Here is a 21,457-nt window from a genome sequence, read left to right as displayed (position 1 = left end):
AGAAGGCGGGAAGTAGCCAAATGGAAAATGACTCCAATGGCCCATCAGTAAATTAAACCCAAACCTAGTTCATCTGAGAAAAAAAAACCTGCGTAAACTTCTAAAAATACCACCTAAATAAGACAAGTGATTTGCACATGGCTCTCTACAGCCTGCTGGGAGGTATCTTAGTTAATAAGGCTGGATCCTTAACTCACTGACTAGTCTCTGTGATGCGGGATGTTGGAGGGAGGGACAAGGGACAATGAAAGGAAAACAATGGCGGGACTGTTCTGAATGATGTGCTGTTCTTTTCTTCTCCTCCTCCTCATTGTGTACGCTCCTGGCGGTGATGGATGATGCGCGGGGCAGAAATAGCCGTCTGCTCCCGGCCTCGGGCCCCTTCACGCTCCCGGGACGCTCAGCAGAGGCGGCGAGAGCTGCCTCCAAACACACCGAAATAGAGCTCACTCACAAACCCCTGTCGTCTCAGCAGTCCTCTCAAACGCTCCTCTCACTCTCTGGGACACCGCCCGTGACCTGCCAGGTGAAATGTGCAACTGCGACTGGATGGGAAACAAAGGAATCTGAGGTGTGTCTATATTTATGACAACGTCCCCCGGCACGGTTTCCCTCTTCAGTTTGTTTGTTTGTTTGCCCCCGGACACTTTCCTACTGGGGGAAAAAACTGAGTTCCACTCCTCTTCCTGGCTTCCAGGGATGTTTGAAGAGAACTCATGGGTCTACTCAAGATGGAGAGCTGTACTTGGACTAAGCCCTTCAAACAGAGCTATGGGCACTCTCAGAGAACAGGGTGCGTGGAGACGACAGCTCCTATTCCTCACTGGGGTTATTTGAGATTATCTGTGTGAAAGCATGCATCTGAGTCGATCGGCCTGCCTTTCTCCCCCCACTGGTAACCTCTGACCCCTAGGTCTAAGCTTATCCAAACGCTATCCCTCCAAACAAAGAGCTTCTTCACGGTGACCTGCCCAAGCACTCTCCCTCCCCTCCTTCCATCATCTTTCTCTCTGGCTCTCCCTCTCTATTATAGAGGTGTGGTCAGGAGGGAGACAGAGGGGGAATTGATATTCTAATCCCCACAGAGTCCCTTCAGCTCTACAGAGTGTAGTGGACATTCAGAGGCTATGAAACTCAACTAGGCTGTTACAGTTGACACAGCTTAGCGTTCCTTCAACGGGCCTTGGGGAGGCTAACTCAGCCAGGGACTTTCTCGTAAAAAGCCAAATGAGAACCAGCTGCGGGGTGCGGATGCCCCCGGTCCGTTTGGATGCCTGTGCCGAGACTGTGCAAGGGGCATTGGTCACAGAGGGGGAGTTTTGGCGGGAGGGGGGTGCGGAGTTCTTCACAGCTGGAGACCCTCTCCCTGACTGTCTGCTTGGGGCCGCTTGAATTTGTCTTCAAATGCTTTTACATCAAGTGTGTTTTACTAAATAAGTCCTTCGCCCTCATAAAAGCACAACTTTACTCCACCCCCCTCGCCACCCGCCCGCCCCAGCACGCCACGCCCAGAAACTTTTCCATCCAGCTGTGTTTCTTTACTTGACTTGTCTTTTTTCTTCTTCTCGAGAGTTTGCGGTGTGTGTCGGCGAGGGGCTGTGTGGAGCTGCTGTGTGTTCCGGTGTAGACGTGGTGGAAGCCGACCCCGAGGCCCGGCCTCCCTGACAGAACCATGCATCTCTGCCGTGACCCTGCTTCACCGCTGGCTGTCCCCACATCTTCGTTAGCTCATCCCGGGGACCGCTGTCCCCGTCTCGTCCCTCTCAGCGCTGTGGCTCCCTCCGGCTCCACAGACAGGCAGCTGCCCACACATAGGAGCACACCGCAGGGGAGTGCAGAGAAAGAAGAAACGGCCAATCCAACCCCCCCCCCGTGTAGCCTCCACGTGGCGCTAGTTAGGGTCTGTCCACGGCCTGAAGTAACACCCTCTCCCTGGCTCGCTGTCCAGCTGAGCTCACTAGCCGCAAACACTAGCCCAAATCTGTTTAACATTCGGGCAAACATTGTCGAACGAGCTTGTGCACACTTGCAACAATACGCTGGAGCTTCCTCAGCACTGTGTAATATTGATCTAGCGCTGCGTGCGGAGGCCTGGGCGGTGCCGGGGCGGCTCTTTCTAAAGACCGCTGGGACCTTCTCCTCCGGCCTCTCCAGCGAAGACTCTCCAAGAGGCTCTCCAACACATCCCCAATGGGCCACCTCTGACCCCTACAATTCAGTAGCTGAATACCAATGGCAGGGGCACAAAACCAGGCAAACAGCGCAGTGTGTCATGATAAAGTGCTTACTGAGGGAAAAGGCTGCCCACACAATGAGAGCGGAGCACACAATTAAAGCCTGAGTCAGACCTCTCATCCCAGGGAGGAAGATCAACAGAGACCTTGGCGACTCCACACTCCGACAATGAAGAATGACGCCACAGGAAGTGATCACTTCATTTCACTTTCAGGCGCTTTTAAGTGCAGGTACTGATTCGAAACGTGGGACGTGGGTTTAAAGGTGCCGCCAGGAATATTTGTATTGAGATGTGAATAGAAATCGAGGGCTATCTGTATTTTGAAAAAGTCTTATACTTGGCAATGATTCTCGTTTGTGGTTGGTGGTGACCCACTATGAATGATGTGCATAAATAGCTTTGTGGCCCTTTAATAAAAGGGATATAGTATTAATGAGCAGAGCCCTAATGTGCATGCTTTGCTTTCTGACCTTATTCTAGTCTGTGCTTGGCCTGGTTTGGTGGCTAATTAGCTTTTACACACAACCATCCAGTAGAAGACAAAGCGTGTTACTCCTACAATTAGTTCATAGGAGAGCCATTGGCCTTCTCCAATATTTAGAGACATTGCAAACCCACAGCTTCCATTAGCCCCATTTTTTACTTCAGGCCCTAGAATACAGACAAATGACAATTCAATGTTCACATTTTTTCTCTTTTTGCATTTATTAAAATTCAATACGTTTAAAGCACTGTTCCACAAGCATTCTTGTGGAACAGAACAAGTTGTGTTTGTTTCCAAATGAGGTAAGTATTTTTTTTTCATTCATCACAACCAATAGTTAGCAAGCTCACCACAGTTCAGATAGCCCTAATGAGACATCTTAGAGGAAAGCTCATTCTTTGTTGTGCTATGAGCCCAGTCATGGGGCCTGGTATTGCCAACCCAAGCCTAGTTACATGACCAGAACCAAGACCAAGACCAGGACCAGGACCAGGACCAGGACCAGGACCAGGACCAGGAGTGCTGAAGTACTCTAGGTTCCTATCCAAAACAGAAGGCTGGTTCACTGTGACTACACCACAAGCCGGTTGGTAACAGTACAGACAAGTTGTCAGGCTGACTATGATCGAGATTACCTGTCAATGATAAATGTGTCATTACACCCACTTCACTCACCCTCTGGCTACTGTTGCACACACAATTGTTCCCACTCAGTGTGACTTCTGTAAACTGTAGGAATAGAGAAGTACTTGGACATTCCAAACATTTTAACAAGATGAAAATTATGTTATTTAAAACCTTCTAACCTTAGTGTGAACCCATGGGTTAAGAGTTGAAACCTCTGAAATCATTGTAGATTGAAAAGTCTACCTCCATCTTATTTTTAGCATGCCGTTGGTGTAATCTGAACAGCTGCCAAGTCATTAGTAGAAACAGATCAATCACTCACTATTTACTCTCTCTTCACCCCCCCCCCGACTTCACCCTCTCAGCCCTCAATGGAGGCCCATACCGTGGGCAACCATGCCACTTCACTCAAGTGCCACTGGGTATTTTAGTTAGCTTCAAGCCTGTTCCTGACGCAATGGCGGATCATTCCTGTCCTAGGGTAGCCTTCAGGCCAGGGGGAGGAGAAGAGGGGAGGGGGGGGGGGGGGGCAGTGGTGAAGGAGGAGAGGGGGAAACCGCCATTACAAACTACAAAGGAGTTTATACAAAGGTGGGTCTTTTGTCAGGCAAAAGGGGAAGGGATGTCTTCAACTGGGGGCAATTTGATCATCATCATTTTGTCTCGTTTGTTTTTTTCCTTCTTTAAATCCACTGAAGCTAGTAGATAACCTCAATCTAGAGCCATGTGTGTATTTTAAAGTAATATGCTCATTTAACTCATTTAAAAAAGGATGATTATTTACTTTACTTTGAGTGTGTATAAGCATATGTGCTAGCGGATGCCAACTTTAACAAAGCGCCTTTTTCTAGAGGCCCAAATCATGTAGGCTCTCTGAGGGAGAGAAAGAGACTGGTTAATAGGAAACCATTTAAAGTAATGTGTTTATGAGAGAAAATATTCCTGAATAAGTTTAAGATGAGAAAATAAACAGCTCTGTCTTGACAAGGTTTAAACAGCGGACATGGACTACTGACGATGGGAAAAGGTGGGTCAGGTTTACACAGTTTCAGGATTTTGTAACTGAAACCTTACAATTCTCACTCTGGCTGTGCTGGTTAAACGCATTACCTGCCCAACAATTTGTGATGATTGCTAATTAACAGAAACATACATAGCTTGACGTTGATTCTTACTGTATGTGAGCTTTGATTCAAACTGCGCCAGTCCTAGTGAGTGGTTATTACTAATCTCCAGCTGTTTGCCCTCACAGTTACAAGGCAATTAGTTTGCCTCCTCTTATTTCAAATAACTGGAAATGTGTTCACGGCGCTCTCAATGCCTCTGAAGTTGTATATTGCCATATGGATAGAGTAGAGGACAACGTTTGTTTACTTAACAGTAATGCAACTTGGAATGTCTCAAAAAGGATCCAAATGGACAATATCATCGTGGGAATGGTCCAAGAATGATAAATGTCCATAAAAAATGACCTCATTTCCCGCTAGATCAAATATCCATGTAATAAGTCAGATTTTCCCTTGATTGCCGTGCAAAGATAAATTGCCTCGTGGAGGCAACATTTTCCTCTCTGTATGGGGGAAACCGCATGGGAAACAGGCGTGTTACCCCTCACCCGCCTTAAAATCCAAACCAAATCACATGTCATTATGATGGACAACTGAACCAGGGGGGCTGAATGGATGTGGGGTCTTATTGTTGATCCAAACACAGCCCCCTGTGCCCCACCCACCCAGGCTGCCTGCCCCCTGTGTCTCCGCCTCAGCCCACTGCTTTCTCATGTCCTCCACCCCCCCCCCCTCCACCCCCCCCCCCCCCCACACACACACACACCGCTCTTTCCTTCTTTCTTTCTTTTGTCAAATGGAATTAGGAACGGGCACATGCTGAGGATGGGAAATATTTCCTCATCAACTCTTTGTGCCATCCTTACCTCTTAAATGAAACATTCCTCCATTGCTTCAGGAATAACTGAACTGAATGTGAAAAATAGGGTAGGAATCATCATTCGTTTTTGTATTATGTTTTAAATACATATGTTTTGGTCCTTCAGAGTAAAGGTCACTGAATACTTCCACAAAACCTTCACTAATGCTTTTCTGGAGAATCGTTGTATTATTGATCCAGTTTCATGGCTTTATACATTTACGGGGACAGAAGTGGTTCAGGTCCTCAGGCACAGGTACTTCCTCACCTCTTGCATGTCAGAGTTGCAGTGTCAAGTGTGTATGGCTATCCATTGTGAGTGGTATCAGACTGAACCCAGCGCTAGTTATGGGTTTGGTGTTTGTCTGGACCATGCCACTCCTCTCTGGGCCGGCTGCCTGGTGCCTGAGAGTCTTCCTGAGCTGGGACAGACCTGAGGCATGACTGGAGCGGAGGAACATCACCTAGAGCTCAGCCAAACCTGACAGAGACACTGATTCCTCAGGAACGTCAATGTCAATACAACCCCAGATAAAACATAACAATTACAAAACTGGAAGGAATGTGTTTTCTTCTTTACACCCAAAACCTCACTGAAGGGTGTCTTCCAGTCTCCTTCCCTAATTCCTCTCCTCGAACACCCGTAAATCCACTCCCTCCATGATGCAAATGAGGATTGTGCGGGGCGAACACGCAACACAAAGGCGGCCTCTCGCCCCGCGGACCGCGGTGATTTGTTAATGCTGGCTGGTGCTTGATGGCTTCTGTTCTGGCTGGGTAGGCACATCAGATCTGTACCACATGAGTGGACCTGCAGACCGGTTGCCTGGTGTTCCTCCTAAGACCCTGGACCTCAGCTCAGAGGGAGGAGCCTGGGGAGCTCCAGAACTCCCACAGGGACACAGGCTGGTGAGAGGCTGTGGGAGGAACAGTCTCTCTCTCTTTCTGTTTTCTTTCACTTTCTGACATTTAGCCTGTTAATGCCATTGCCAGAAAGGGCCTGAGCACAGTAGCACGCGTACCGTACAGGAGAAAATAGTATGGTATCTTACGTGGCCAGACAAACCCTGATCCGGCAGGTTCACGTTCCATGCCTCGGAATGGGACACAGTATCACGGTGAAGTGACCCTCGGTTTACTGTACAGGTCACAAGTTAAACCAACACACACACACACACATGTGGTGTTTTCATTCCGCCCAGGGCAGATGTGTGTGTGGGTCTGAGGGCCGCAATGAAAACAGCCTGGTCGGTCAGACTGGTCTGAGGCTAGACGCCTTGGCCAGGTCCTCTCCAGTGTCCCATGCCCTGACCTGTTTACACAAGGAGGCACAGCACTCCCCCAGGCCACGCTGACTGCAACCTTCCGCTCAGCTCTCCTTCTCTCCCACTGTCTCCTCCCTAACTGTTTATTATTACTGGGGTTATCCACAGGCTGTCAGACAGTGAGCTAACACTGCCAGGCTGGGCTGGTGCTCTGAGTTCCAGTGCTCAGCCCTGGGGGAGGGCTAGAGATCAGACTGTGGTCTGGGTGCTGCGGGGCGCCCCAGTTTTTTCCGGGGTGCGTTCCATACCAAAATGGTTGTTTCCTTTCTTGTTCCCTCGTTCACCGTCCTTCACAAATTAAAGACAGTGTGGGAATGGCTCAACATATTTTTCATTGCACATTTCCTTGCACTGTAGGTGTGTCAGTGAAGTGAGGCTGAATGAGAGAGATAGCGGGTTTCTGAGAGGAAACACAGTGCTTATCTGAGCTTGGTTCCTTTAGTCTTTGACTGTCAATGCTGCTGGGCCCATCTCATCAGCAAAATACCTTAAACAGTAATGGATCTTTTTCAGCAGTGAACAGAGGGCAGTAAGGGACAAATAAGAACACACTGGGAATGGCATTCTGGTTCTTGAAAGAAAAGAGAAAAGGAGGTGGGGGAGCTTGCCTTAATCCCCTAAAGCATCCATATATCGCTCTCAACATCTCTCCCAACACTTGTAAATCTCCAGGAATGTAGCATGTTGTTTTTGGGATCAGTGCATGCTAACGCTAACGGCTCTGAAAGATTTCCATCTCCAGACTTAGCCCAAAGCTGACAGTTACTGTACATCCTGGGATTAAGAGGACCAATTGAACAGATCGGATTTGATAGGTTTATAATAAAAGGTTTATCTGGGATGATACAACAAGAGAATACGGGAAAAGAGTGAAAAAAAACTAGCCGAGTATCTTTTTTGAAGGATTTGTCTCTATCAAACATATTCTGGCCCAGTAACAAATACACAAGAAGCCTACTGTGAGTTTCAGTTCTGGCAGTGTAGCAGTGAAAATGCTTAAAGCTTCCGGATGAAGTCCCTGTGACTAATTCAATAAAAGACTAAATCACATAGGTCTCTTGATTATATCTTCAATATCCAGGCCATTTATTCTTAAAGCTGCCCCCTTAATGAGTGGGCTCCGGCACAAAAACATTTTTTTTACGCAAAAAATTAGAGAAAGACCCTGTGTGTGTTTTCTTTTTTTTTCTTTTTTTTATCCTGCAATCAACTGCTGGCCTATAAATGGACTTAAAAATAAGAAAACACTCTGCCTTCACTTAGTATATCTAATCTTAAAGGCCCTCCAGAGCAGCTAGTCCCCCAAGTTAAATTCAAGATTAAAGAGATGAGGGCATCTTGGAAAGCTATCAAGTTAAATGTTTACAAAGAGCCCCAGAAATGTGTATGTGTGCACAAATCCCATTACCAAGATTATTCTGTGTACTCTCTGGCCTTGATACAAGAGTGTTTCCATGTGGGAAAGATGGAAATACTTTTTCCTCTGTTGAAGGGCAGTCACCTCTACACAGCATTAAACTCCACACGACTTCAACTATCTTAAACTGATGGTTATGTAATATAAAGCACAAGGTCCAATGGATTCTACCATGTTATTGCGTATTTCAACTCAGACATTTATCTGAGAGGAATTCTCTGTCTTGTTGGGCTATATTATGTTTTCCAAGTTAGATACAGAGTTGTACCATGCTGGAATATTACCTCCAAAGGATGAGAGGGTTGTTCTGAATGAGCAGCTAGTCTGGGAGCAGCTATCTAAGTAAGCCTTCCCCAATGTCAGGGGGCTCCTTTCTCCTGCTGCTTCTCACAGGGCCTGTGAACCCACCCCTGGAAGGGCCTCATTTAGACAGAAGGGGGAAAAAAATAAAAGAAATTCCCTTCTCAGGAAGATTAGTGGCCGTCCTTTTGGAGTAGGAGGTGGACGCAGAGCTTTTTTGGGCGCATTTCTCTCTGCCAGCGGCCTGACCCCCGAGTGCTCCCTGTGCAGCTCATGTGCAGCGGAGGGCCTGCGCATCCAGCCTCCGTCAATTACTCACTGTCGCACTCCGCTGAGGTGATAAAGAAACTGTCCTTATCGCTAACACACCTCTCTTAAAGCACTATTTACACAGCTAGCCTCCTCTCCATCCATCTAGCCATGGTCCCTTTGTCTACTGTGGGGGACTCCTCTAATCAAACTAATCCTTTCATTGTCTCTAATGAGCACCTGGCCAAGGCCTTTCCTCTCCTGTACACCAACACAGGGGCACGATGGGACCTGTGTGAACCTTAATAGCAGCCATGTTCAGATAGTCACAAAGCTAAGTCACTTAGAGAGTGTTTCCAGTCTTTTTACCCTGGAGAAAAGACGGGGTATTAGCAAAGTATCCTCTTTCTGAGGAAGCAGGATTTAAAGATGAAGATATCTCCATTGTTTGGGCCCTGCTGGTTCTGCTAGAGCAGTTGGACAGTGAGGCTGTTTAGGCCCGGGCCCCAGGGCCACCAGTGCAGACTGGGAGGTGCTAAGTACTTGGCATCCTCCCTATGGACCCAACCGACTCAGCAGAAAGAGGCAGGTGGGGGGGGGGGGGGGAAAGGAGGGAGGGGGGCAGACGGAGACTCATACAGCACCGCATCAATCTCCCTTTCAGATGACAAACTCACTCTCAGCAAGATATATGTCACGAGCCACCAAAGCCAGTTAATCAAATCATTACCAACACCCCACTCCGCTGGCCTAGTTTAGAGGCACACACAGAGAGGACAGGGAGGGATACAATAGCTTAATCCTTTGCAAACAAAGCTTGCCCTTTTCCTTAAACCATTGTCACAAAACTCGTACACAAAAACAGAATAATGAGAAATGTGCTGTTTACACCTTGCCAGTCAAAAGGAGTCAAATAATATATTGTTTAAAAAATAAATAATAATACTGGTAGAATAAGGGAATTTGCGTATAATTTACAGAATATAGGACTTCTGTAAATGTCCTCAGACGAATTTGAATTCATAAAAATCCATGAAATCTCATAAAGACTTCCAGTCTACATGCGGCCTCTCTCACCAGACAGATGCATGCTGTCAGAGGAAATACAGGCCCTCATTTAAATTCATTAATGGGCTGCAGTCAGAGGCGGCTGCACAGAGAAGTATGTGTGTGTGTGTGTGTGTGTGTGTGTGCGTGGGGGGGGTTCTCAGACCAGACTGAGCCAGGCCAGGACAGTCCAAGCCCGGCCCGACCTGGCCATCAACGTCACAGCGGAGGCCATGCCTCAATAAACAACCCGGGCTACAGTCCAGCAGTCACGGGCCAGGTTTTTACAGGCCCGTTTCCATCACCTCCACCTAAATAAAAACAGAGTGAGGAGCTATGGTCCTCAGCCGCGGCGGCCAGAGGACTATCATCAAAAGGAACAGACAGAGCCCAGCACCTGGGCCCATTTTAATTGACTTGCGCCGTGTTTTCACTTTTAAACAAAGTGACTCTTACTTGAGTTCATTATATGCATCCCATTTCCATAGACCTCTGGGAGCCAGACCTGGGCTGCTAACATAAAATAAATGACCGCTCCATGATAAATGGTTCTATTAGCAATCCAGATTGTTAAACTCTGATATAACAGATCGGAGGGGTGCGGTGGGCCATTCGTTTTTCCCCTCTGCACACACAGAGAGCTGTAAATAGCGTGTTTTTTATGTGTAAATAACATATTAAAACTCGGCATTAACCGTGTCCTTTGATAGTGAGGAAATTGTTCTGAATAAATAACGTGGGATGGGAATATAAAATGGGCCGGCGGTAATAGGAGTGCCGCCTGCTCTCAGAGGTGGGCATGACTTAGGTGACAAGAAATCTGCGGCCCACGGTAAACTACCCAGTGACAATAAAGAGCAGGAACAGAAGCAGTATATTACAATTGTCTACTTTTCTGCTCAGCCTGCCTGGGAATGCACTCTCGGGTTCAAGGACCTTGTCTCTTCTCCCGCTCCCTCTCATACTGCATATTCACTTATCTGTGTCTGGCAACAGGAATAATAATGCATATTACTGTGATAAGTAATTGCTCTGTCTGTGCGTTGTGGCAGACAACAGTGGTCCCTCCATTGAAGGTGTGTGCTTGGAGTTGCTTCGCCGAGATCCTATTGGACAACAGGACACAAGGCTGTTTCGGGGTGTGCGAGTGCATGTCGTTTATTGAGATTTAAAATACGTGGCATAAGTGATAGTAGAAGAGTTATGGAGAGAGTTTTTAGCCGTAGGAATACAGGTTTAAAACTCTTGCATGATAATGATGGTGATTATACAGTATGTCAACATTTCCTTAACTTGTTGAACACAGATAGGACAACAAATAGAATGGGTACTAGCATGCAAAAAATTGTTAGCTATGAAATTATTTAGATTGAGCTTTTTGATTTGAATTTCATTAAGAAATAAGCGTTGTACTATGCAACTCACAACCTGCACAATAGTTAAACGTTTGTTTATTCAACGATTGCTGAATTTGAACATTTGCAAACGAGGGATTGACTCGTCCGCTCTACTCGATGCACGGCTATATTTCCTATCCCATTCTCAGTGGATCTTAGTTGACATCGATCACACATACACATCGCTATGCCTGCCTGTGTACAGCTACGCCCAGCATCATGTCATCTATTCAGGCAGCTCCCACGCCCCAAGTCCAGAGTAGGAGCAGCCGGGAGCAGCCACCCAGCCAGCCAGCCAGCCAGCCTGGATGCCAGCCCGGATCCTGGGCAAGCAGGGAGACAGAGCTCCAGCCTTGTCCCCACAGAGCCCCCGAGTAGGACTGAGGTGGTGGGGTGGCAAAGGGTGACATAGGGCTGGAGGCCAGTGGAGGCCTGGTAATAAGAGTAGCTCTCTAAGGCCCCCTTAGGAAGTTAAATCAACCTTGTTTAAAGCCCCTCTCAGAAGGACTTAGCCACAGAAGATGATTGGCCAAGTGAAGGCCCTCACTTCAGAAGGCAATATTCAAACCAATGACCTCAGCATGTGTGTGAATTGGTTCCATTGAGTAACGCTGGTGGGATTAAATGGAAAGGGCTTGAGATTCTGGGGCTACAGGGGATCAAATGTTTTCCTAATTACCATATGCTTCAAGATCTGAAACGTATCCTTGACAACAAAAGGTGAATTGTTTAAGTTTCCATATCACAAACCACACTATACATCCTACTCAGGACTGATGATTTCAGTCATGTAGTCACCGAACTAGTGTCTGGTATAAGTGAAAGTAGGATATTGTGATGCATGTGTCCTACAACTGCCCATTTAAGTCTCTGTCTATCTGTTTGTCCAGTGTCCTACATTGATTTGCTCTTGTAAACAATTCTTTGCCAATTCTTGATTGTGGCAGGCCACCAAGACCTTCATTAATTATGTCACTAGATCACAAGTTGTATTACCACTTCAAAAGTAACCTTCAATCCCTTTGTCAATCTCTAAAGGACCATGTCTTTCATGGCACTCTCAGCCATGTTTTAGTAATTTATAACTTATATTCTCTGGAGGTAAAAACAAGGTCTCTCAGCCTCATAAGACCAGGATGTCATCACACACTCACTGACATATTTAAGACATGTATTCTCTGTCTCATCCTCTGTCATATAATACCTAACCAAACAAATCATTTTTTTCATCAACATTAAAATGAATGTAGTCAACACAATTGTATCAACAGTACAGTATGACATTTTCCATACATGAAGGATTTTTTGTTTGTTGACAAAGTGTAACTTCGGTTGCACTGCCTTGTTGTCGAGGTTAATTGATGTAGAGGATAATACAGCAATAATTCTTTACAGATAAGCATGTCCAATACCAAATATATAACCTCTAAAAGAATGTTACTCTAGTCAACCTCTTCCTCTACTGAATCTTTCTTCAACAAAACGAATTCACTCCGTGTAGCACCAAAGAGACTTATAAAAATCAGTTCAGGGATACACAAGTTGGGCATTTTTTTCAGGAACAATGCCAGAATTGAGGCAAGAATTGCCTATTTTAATCTTTGTTCTGTCTTTAACATTTAATGAATATTTCTTTATCATGGCAGGCCACCAAGACCTTCATTAAAGAGTAAAAAAGTCACTAAATCACAAGTTGTATTACCACTTCAAACGCAGCCTTCCATCTGCATCTTTATCAATCTTTGAAGGACCATGTCGTCCACAACTCCACCAGCCATTTTTAGTAATTTATCACTTTTATACTCTGGAGGTAAGAACAAGGTCTTTCAACCTCATTATACCAGGCTTTCATCACAAATTCACTGACATCTTTAAAACATGCATTCTCTCCCTGTCTGTACCCCCTGTGGAAGAACAGCTCTGCTCTTCTCCATTAATTTCAACACAAACATCCATTTTTACCTGCACTGGCTGTTCTCCTCATATTAAGCATTGATCAGCGTTTATGTCTCCAAATCAGGCCTTGGTAGCCTCCCTGTCTGTTGGACCCCGGTCCCAGTGACAGAGCTACAGTGAGATAGTGGTCTACCTGCTCAGTATTAATGATGCTCTTTTACAGCTGGCTACATTAGGATTCCTATCAGTGCTTTACTGTAAGTCACCTCTGACTGTGCGGGTGCTTTTGGGGAGCCTTATCAGGGACGATTAGAGCCACGAGCAACTTTTCCCCAGACAGCATTTTATCTTTGAAATGTATATTTTATGGGCATGTTCGAGCCCTCTTTGACCTATCTGTCTCTGCAAGACCTTGGCTTTTGTTACGTTCTGTGAGAAGGGACTGCGAGGGACGTCTTTGTGTACAGTTGAACTTGCTTCGGCATCGTCTGTCTGTTGAGAAATAGACAGTAGGTTGTGAAGGTGAAAAGTGTTACCTCGGTGGACTGAGGGGGACGGTTTCTTCGGAAGGTCAGTGAAACCACTTCCCTCCATTTTGTCTTTTTTATTGGTGGTCGTTGTAGAGGTCTCCATTGTGGACAGACAGGGCTCTGAGAAAAAGACAACAAATGCACAGAAAGTTATATACTGTGGATACAGTGTTCGAAAAAGACTCAATGTGCCATGGACTACATTATGTACCCTAGTATGTCCGGCCCAGGACCAGGCCAGTCTAGCCTATGACTATTACTTGTGCCCAGTCAGTGTCCTCAAGCAGTCATCTAAACAGAAAAACGCTCCGAAGCCTGTCAGTTTATCTTTGCTGAACCTACAAGATTATCCTGTGTGGAGAGCAAACATGTTGTGGTTTTATACTGAAAGAAAACCCGCCTCCTGTTCCTTATACCAACACACCCAGAGACAGGGCCTGGGTGTTGCTCTCAGCCAGGTGGGCTTATCCTTGCATGTCATCAAAGCTTGTTTGACTGCAGACCTTTTTATCAGTAATGTTTGAATGTATTGTGTGGCTTGCTTGCTAGAAATAATACTATTTTATCTCTGCAGGTGCAGTAAAAACAGAAAAGAGAGAGATGGAATAAATCCTGAAGTACATCATAGCCAGTGTACGACGTGGTGATAAGTCAAAGGCTTTTTGTTTGAATAGGTTATCGAACAGGATATGGGGACGGTCACATATTAAAATACAGGTACAGGAGAGAGAGAGCAGCTGGAGAAGAGTCAGGGTCTGACAGGGCACTGAGAGGTGTCAGACACCGAAACCGGAGGACGGCACCCGCGGCGAACCACACAGACAACCTTCGCGGTATGTTCCACTTTCACTGTGAACCCCAACCCTGTTATTCACAGGTTTCAATTACATTCTTAGGAGTCTCATTTTCACAGACTCGGCTACAAACCCGGCCAATGAACTGAATAGTCTTTTGCTGTGAGTGTATAAATGGTGAGTTCTCTTTACGGCCAGTGGAACAAGGCGGGGGGGAAGTAAAACCCTGACGGACAGCTTTGTCTGGGGTCTTTATTGCGCTGATGTCACTGTGAGCCAGTGTAGCAGGTGTGGGGGTCGGGTAAGGGGGTCAGTGAGACTTTATTGTTTTTGTAAGTAGACTGCTTTGCTCGGCTTGTTTAAACAGACTCATTTTCATTAGCGTGTGTAGATTTTTATGACACATCCACACACACACGCACACAAGCACACATACATATATTGTACATATCCACTGTCGAGACGTGTCCAGTACAGTATATGTTTTATCTTTCCTTTTATCATTTCAGTTGGATACATACTGTGCTGGTTACCATGAGAGTGACTCCAGCAGAGGTCCTCCTAAGAGGCACAATGAGCTGTTACCTCCCATTGTCAACTATCATTACCTCTAAGAGGCCAGACAATGATTCATTTAAGCAAGACAACTAACAAAGCCGGGCTCACAAAAAAAAGTTATTTATGAGAGAACAACAAGTCCTGAAGCGACTTTCCCATTCAGCCTGGTCTTTGTGTTGAAATCAATGCGTGTTTGTTTTCACACCTCATCCTTTCACCCAGGTCCTCCACACTGCTGTTCACTGGCTTTACTTTTAGGAGTTTGAGAAAGGAATGTTAACACATATCAAAGAGATCTCTTGTTTGAAGACCTCCAGACTCCCTACGGTGCTCCTCTCCCTTCCCTCTTAGCTATGGCAGTTTTGAACAGGTACTGTATCTATGTATGCCCCCTGTGTCTTCCAACCCCCCTCACCAGCCCTAGATAGCGCTAATGACTTCATATGATGCAATATTAGCTACGTTCAGTGTCCAGCCATGCATTGAAACAAGATATAATTCAGCAACAGTATAAATATTTTAAAAATCCAGTCTACTGTTATACACTGCCTGGAATTTCCAGAAGCGTCTAAAGTGATCAAGATCAACCTGTGAAGAGACCGCAGTACACGGCCTCAGTGAAGAGTAAGAGGCGACTGCGATCAGGTTAAACCACTTCCCATTTCCTGTAGGAAAATAAACACTTTCATTCAGACAAAACACAGCTGGATTTCAACCTGCACGGCCAGGCTTTATAAGAATACTTCCTTCATTCCTTCGTCCCTGATATAAACTGTACCTGATTCAACTCAGCAGTTGAATAGATATTTGATGATATCACCCAGATCTAGTGTAGTGTGTTTGTAGAGAGCCTGACTGTACGAACTGTGATATTGCATGCTTAATGAGCGACAAAAATACCCAGGTGTATTTCTAGTAAGTATTCTGACACAAAGTGTGTATGTACAGTATTACTCATACAGAAAGTTCCGGGTCCTGAAATTCAAATGGCCTGCAGAGAGAGGGTATTCCCTGTGTCAGGAAAATGGATGTGTCGGAGTTCCAGGTGCACTCTTCTTACAGGAGTGCAGTTTGGCTCATCACAGAGTATTACTTGCTCGCATCCCACGAACGATCACCCTGAATTATTACACCACGGCCTGTCAGCCAAACAAATGGCTCTGTCTGAACTCTGAAAGGTCACGGCGTACAGGAGTAAAATCACAGAGCACACAGTCAATTCCTCTGCTCTGCCTCTCTGCATTGGTCTGAAGGGGCTCTTTCTGGAATTTATGGCTAGGCTTAGCTACATACATATTCTCCTTTTGAAAAATGGCAATCGCCACTATGCAAGGGCAGTTCAAAAATAGACACCAAGGAAGCATCACTAGTTTTTGAAAGAATGGTTGTGCAGTGGTTAAAAAGACAATAGTTGGCTTTCTCCTACATGGGTCTCTGGTGTTCTGGAAGGAGTTGGTTTTTGGGTGGTGGTGGTGGTGGAGTTGACTAAGAGGGGCGGATGGTCAAGGGGATGCCTGTGGATACCAGCCCACCCCCTGCCTGGGAGACTAATATCCTGTGGGTGATCTCCCCAGGTCCTGCCAATACCAAACAGATGTGAGGTTTTTAACTCTAGCTGCACTTCACAGGAGAAATCCCCTACTGTAGGATTTAGCCTGTCTCTCTGACTCAGCCTGCTGAATTATTGCCTCTTGAGAGCAAAAAAAGAACCTCAAGACAGGACAGGAAGTTCTTCTCTCAGTACAGAACATGGGGGCTGGCTAGCTAGCTAGAAGCTAACATGCAGGAAACTTCAAGATCCAGGCACATCTATATATCCACCAGAGCGAGGTCATCTTTCTTCCCAGTCATTCACCTCAATACAGTCATCATTCGATTAATTTTTCATAAACAGTTATTGAGTTTGATACTTTAAAATTTTACATGACTGACAGAAACTCCTCTGCAGTATGAAATTGTAAAATCATAATTCTGTTCACTTTACCTAATCAACACAGTATTAACCTCATAATCACACTCTCAAACTCCCATCACAGTGAGTCCACCCAGGGCCGATAAAACCCAGATTGTAACCCTGTCAGCCCCAGCCCCAAACCGGTCACCACCAGCTTAGTACTGCGCACAGCTCACCTGCAAGGCAGCACTAATAGGCTCTGACACCCAGAAGAAGCCAGGCAGGCCCTGGTGCTGGGTTAGAGGGCTTCAGTCTGGGGCCTACCTCTCCCTCTGACAGGACCTCCGGCGGGTCCTGACCCCCCGCCTGATTACCATGGAAAGCCTTGTGGGGAGAGGAGGGACTGATTGCTAAAGGATAACACATGACTGTGTGAATACCATATGTTAAAATGGCTCACTTTCTTCTGTGTTAGGGAGCCTACTGGGTCTCAGCAATTGTTTTCAATTTCATCTCTACAGGTATGGATCCAATGAAGAGTGTGGGTTGTTTTGGGTTGTTCTCCTATTTAGCAGTTGAACAACTGACAAATAAGTTATCAAATCTCATGATAACTTCCTTAGGAGAAGTAAATCATGGAAGTGGAAGCTCTTAAACCCGATAGGACTATGCAGAAATCCCTCACAGTTCAACAACTCGCAGGCGCCGTTCTCTGGTGCTCACATTGATATTCTGCACACTTCTTATTGTACTCTTCTTGTCCCAGCATGGGGCATGTCTATCAGTGACATCATACACTCACTTGGGCCTGATGCTGTCAGAGAGAAAGTCGGAATATCATCCAGTAATGCCGTCCCCTTCAGGAATTAATTAGCTGATGAATCAAAGCCTGCCCACTGGAACTATGAGTACACACCCCATTTTATGCGAAGGAGAGCCGCTCAGGCCCCAAGTGTCCTGTGGACCTTTGATTTCTGCTGTCTCTTGGTGTTTCTGTGATGTCGTCGCATGAAACACAGCTCTGTTTTCATCTCGTGTAATTGCCTGAGTGTGATAGTGGGCTCTTTCAGTCGGATGCTCTGTCTTATAACGTGCGTCCATCTTTGATTTGATACCGGAAAATTGCTTGGAGGAAAATATTCTCTACGTTACTATGTGTGAAATTATGTCTGTGGACTGTGTGTGTGTGTGTGTTTGTTCGTCTGTGCGTGTGAACCGTGTGTGTGTTTGTATGTGTGTGATCATGGTGGCATCCCTCAGGGAAGAGACAGTTCATATTAGCGCTATGCCTGCCAGGTATAGCTGATTACTGCTCCCTACTGAGGAGGTGAGAAACTAGAGCTCAGAGAGGCTCAGAAGATAGTGTGTGGTATGGTGCTGGTGTACAGTTAGGATCCCTTTCATAATGATATGAGACAACAGTCATGAAAATACTGTGAGAAGGATGATAGTTTGCCTGAAATTCTAACATAATGTCTAGAAATACAGACTAAACCAGACTGATTTTGTGTGTGATTTCTTGCTCCATTAAAACTGAAGGTTCATGCCAAAGCAAAAACAAAAAACTACAGGTGATGCTTTTGGCTGATCTTAAATTCCCCCAAAGCTCTTGTTAACTTGTTAGAGCACAGTAATTACACAGCATACTTTCTGTCAATGGTGCCAGTCAAGCTGTCAGTCCTTGTGTTAAGCCAGTGGTGTTTTCTATTCACATGGCAAACCCACAAGAACAACTTCCTCAGCCAGAGAGCTTAATTGGCCCAGTGTTGTTGTTTGTGGGGATAAGAGACTTTTGAAATCGCTCAGTGGGGAGCTTTACTCACTTTTCATTCACATGTATACCACTCCTCTACCCTCCAGCATGCCAGACTCCCTCTGCTATCACACGTTTTTCAAGCAGCAAGAAAAAGTCCCCCCTCTTTTACGGTGTTTGGTTCATTAAATCTTCCACAGATCTCCCGGAGAAGAAAACTCGAAATCAATAAAGGGAGCCGACTGGAGTGGAGACGTGTGAAAATGGTGGCAGAATGGCGCTCAGTGAGATGAAAGTGACATCCCCGTCCTAGGTTTGTGAGGATGATGACCGGAGTCCCAGCCAGCCTGAATAATGTGAAAGGCCCATCATTCCTTTACATCTTTTCACTCAGAGCTCCCTGACTGCTGGAACTCTTCATTCTGCACAATGGCAAATGCACTAAAACGTTTTTTTTCTGATGCAAATGACCACGACCGGTCATTCACATAAAAAAAAAACCCTCTTCCCACCACTATCACCAAAGTCTCTTTAGAATCTGAGTGGGACAGAAGATACATGGACTAATTATAATTTATCTCTGCACTTTTACTTATAATTTTTATATTCATGCTGTGCTATATCATATTAAATATCCCATATAAATCTACTTAAACATAAATTTAAATAAATAAAAGACAATCCCCTGCACAAGCTTGTGTTTGTATTTTAAAAGCATTTAAAATCCCAGATTTATCATCTGTAACCCTAATTGACAACAATAAAAATGAAGAAAATGTAACAGCTGAATGTCCTAATAGAAAGGTCAAATGTGACCCCAGGCCACATAGCAAAATAAAGTACTGTAGTTGTAGAATGCCTTTACAAGTGGCAATACAGTACCATCTAATAAGATATAATAAATAGTGACTTAAGAATCTAAATAGCATCAACTGAAGTTGTAAACTGGTACAGCAGGCCTCTTCTGTTTTTCTATAGGTCATTTGCTGGTTAATAAAACATGGTAGAATAAACACAAAACAAACTATCAAAACTTATTTCAAACATCAGATCTATTACCCATGAAATATCCTTTATTTGCAGTGCTCTGTCATATTCATGCAAAAAAAAGTGTATATTTGAGACTTGTATTTGTGTTAAAGCGAGAAAGTCGTTATCTAGAAAGAAATTAAATGCGTGACAGCAGTTGTGTGTTGCCTCCCCTTTTGAATGCTTGTCAAATATATCAAGTTGCATGGCAGAATTCTTGAAATTCCAATGTCAAAACACATGAAAGTGTAGATACAATTTAAGGTCATTCCCAAGCTGTTTCGTCTTGTGCATTGTGCATGGGCTTATTTGTTCATCTGTTCATTATACTTTCTAAATGTACTTATTTCTTTACTTCATATTATGTTATAAGACATTTAAGTTCTGTAATTAAAAAAAGTCACAAGTAATTAAAATATTAATAAACGTCTAGGCGTGTATAACGTGATTTCATTAGAATACACTTTTTCAATGATAATTTGAGTTGGACAATTATTTTAGGATTCCCTATACCCCACATGCATGTGTGTAGAGCTTCTTACCTCAGTAACGATGGAGATGCTTTAGTCGAGTCAGTGACCCGGCGTGCCTCGGTTGAGCTTGTCCAATAAGTCTTGTACGAGGCTCAGCGTTGTCAAAAACTGTCGTTAAGTCTAACTTTTTCGATGAAAAGGCAAGAAATAACACGTCCCTTCCAAAATATCAAGGAAATCCATCTACAGTCTAGTCTAACAGAAGCAAAAAATACTGACAAAGTTACTCCGAACTTCGCACGAACGGCTACCATTCATAAAGTTCATCAGAGAGTTTCTGCGTCTTCTCAACTCCAGTCCATCACAGACAGGCAAGGAGAAAACTTCTCGTTAACTTTGCCAGAATTGGGGTCGAGCCTGTAGACAACTTTCGTTGGTCCTTCAGATGTGTAGTAGGCTTTTGAGACTCGAGGCTGATCTGTTTTCAATCCGGTCCCCCTCTTTCTCTCCCCCTCTGTCTCTTACTCCCCTCTACCTCCCTGGTGCGTGCAACCATTTGCTGTACCAGATGGGCCGGACTAGCAGCGACGGGGATGTGAAACCGAGGGGAAAAAGTTGGGCTAAATCACAACGATGTTGAATCATTTTGGAGAATTGAGCAATCAAATAATTTCAATGATTTGAATCTATACATCGACTCTACATATGTAGAGTCGCTCATGTATAAAGCCTCTACTAAGTGAATACATGACACACACGCAAATGTTTTTAAGGATTTAGGCCTGTATAGTGTTAAAATTATTAATGTGATTAAATGTATCATTCAATTATCAAACTAACAAATTGTTTCCATTAAGGTTATGGCTTCAAATTGTTATTCTATTGTTTTAAATATTACGTTTACTACATCAGTATAGAGAAAGGATAGCCTATTCTTTGTTTGTTATTTAATACAGATTAACAACCACTAACTGAAACCACTGAATTTAATGCAGTTAGCATGATGGACTTAATACATTTGTTTTAACTTCTGTCTCCTGTTCGAAATATAGGTAGGACCACTAGTGGTTAATTCAAGGTAATTATTTAGACACTACTAATGCTATCTTCTGTTAATTTATGTTCACTTCTAGGAGGCCAATTAGGTCATCTCATTTGCTATTTCTTTTTTTCTTTTTTCTTTTTTTTGCACTTGTATTGAACAAAAACTCAGTGTTACAGATATATTTTATTGAATTTGTACTGCTGCCATTTACCTTATGTAATTATGATTCTAACTTAGTTAACTTTATCAACGTTCCACGTGTATAATTACTGTATACTCTGCCAATTGAATTTATGTATTCGAATATCTTTACATCTTGTTTGATTTGTAGGTATTGTTGTAATGGTGTGTGGACATCTTGCTGACCACAGAAACAAAATGAATTCCTAACTCAGAAACTGTACAAGGTCAGAGCTACAGGTAAGGTCCCCACATATTACCCCATTAAAAAGTCACTACATTAAGCCTAATTCGATA

General features: G+C 44.5%; 1 protein-coding gene across 1 annotated transcript in view; it reads right to left on the bottom strand.

Annotated features, from left to right (window-relative positions):
• Window positions 1–20,486, bottom strand: part of LOC134007559 (zinc finger protein GLI2-like) — a 47,813-nt gene extending 27,327 nt beyond the window's left edge. The window contains exons 1-2 of the mRNA XM_062447101.1: window positions 20,005–20,486; window positions 13,441–13,554 (exon numbers count right to left, since the gene is read on the bottom strand). Coding sequence (XP_062303085.1) covers window positions 13,441–13,537 — 97 coding nt within the window. The 5' untranslated portion in view covers window positions 13,538–13,554; window positions 20,005–20,486. The remainder of the gene's footprint in view (window positions 1–13,440; window positions 13,555–20,004) is intronic.
• Between the last annotated feature and the right edge of the window lie 971 nt (window positions 20,487–21,457).

This window comes from Osmerus eperlanus, chromosome 21 (assembly GCF_963692335.1).
Source record: "Osmerus eperlanus chromosome 21, fOsmEpe2.1, whole genome shotgun sequence".
Lineage (NCBI taxonomy): Eukaryota > Metazoa > Chordata > Actinopteri > Osmeriformes > Osmeridae > Osmerus > Osmerus eperlanus.
The sequence above is the reverse complement of the archived record's forward strand: the minus strand, read 5'-3'. Positions and strand labels throughout refer to the sequence as shown.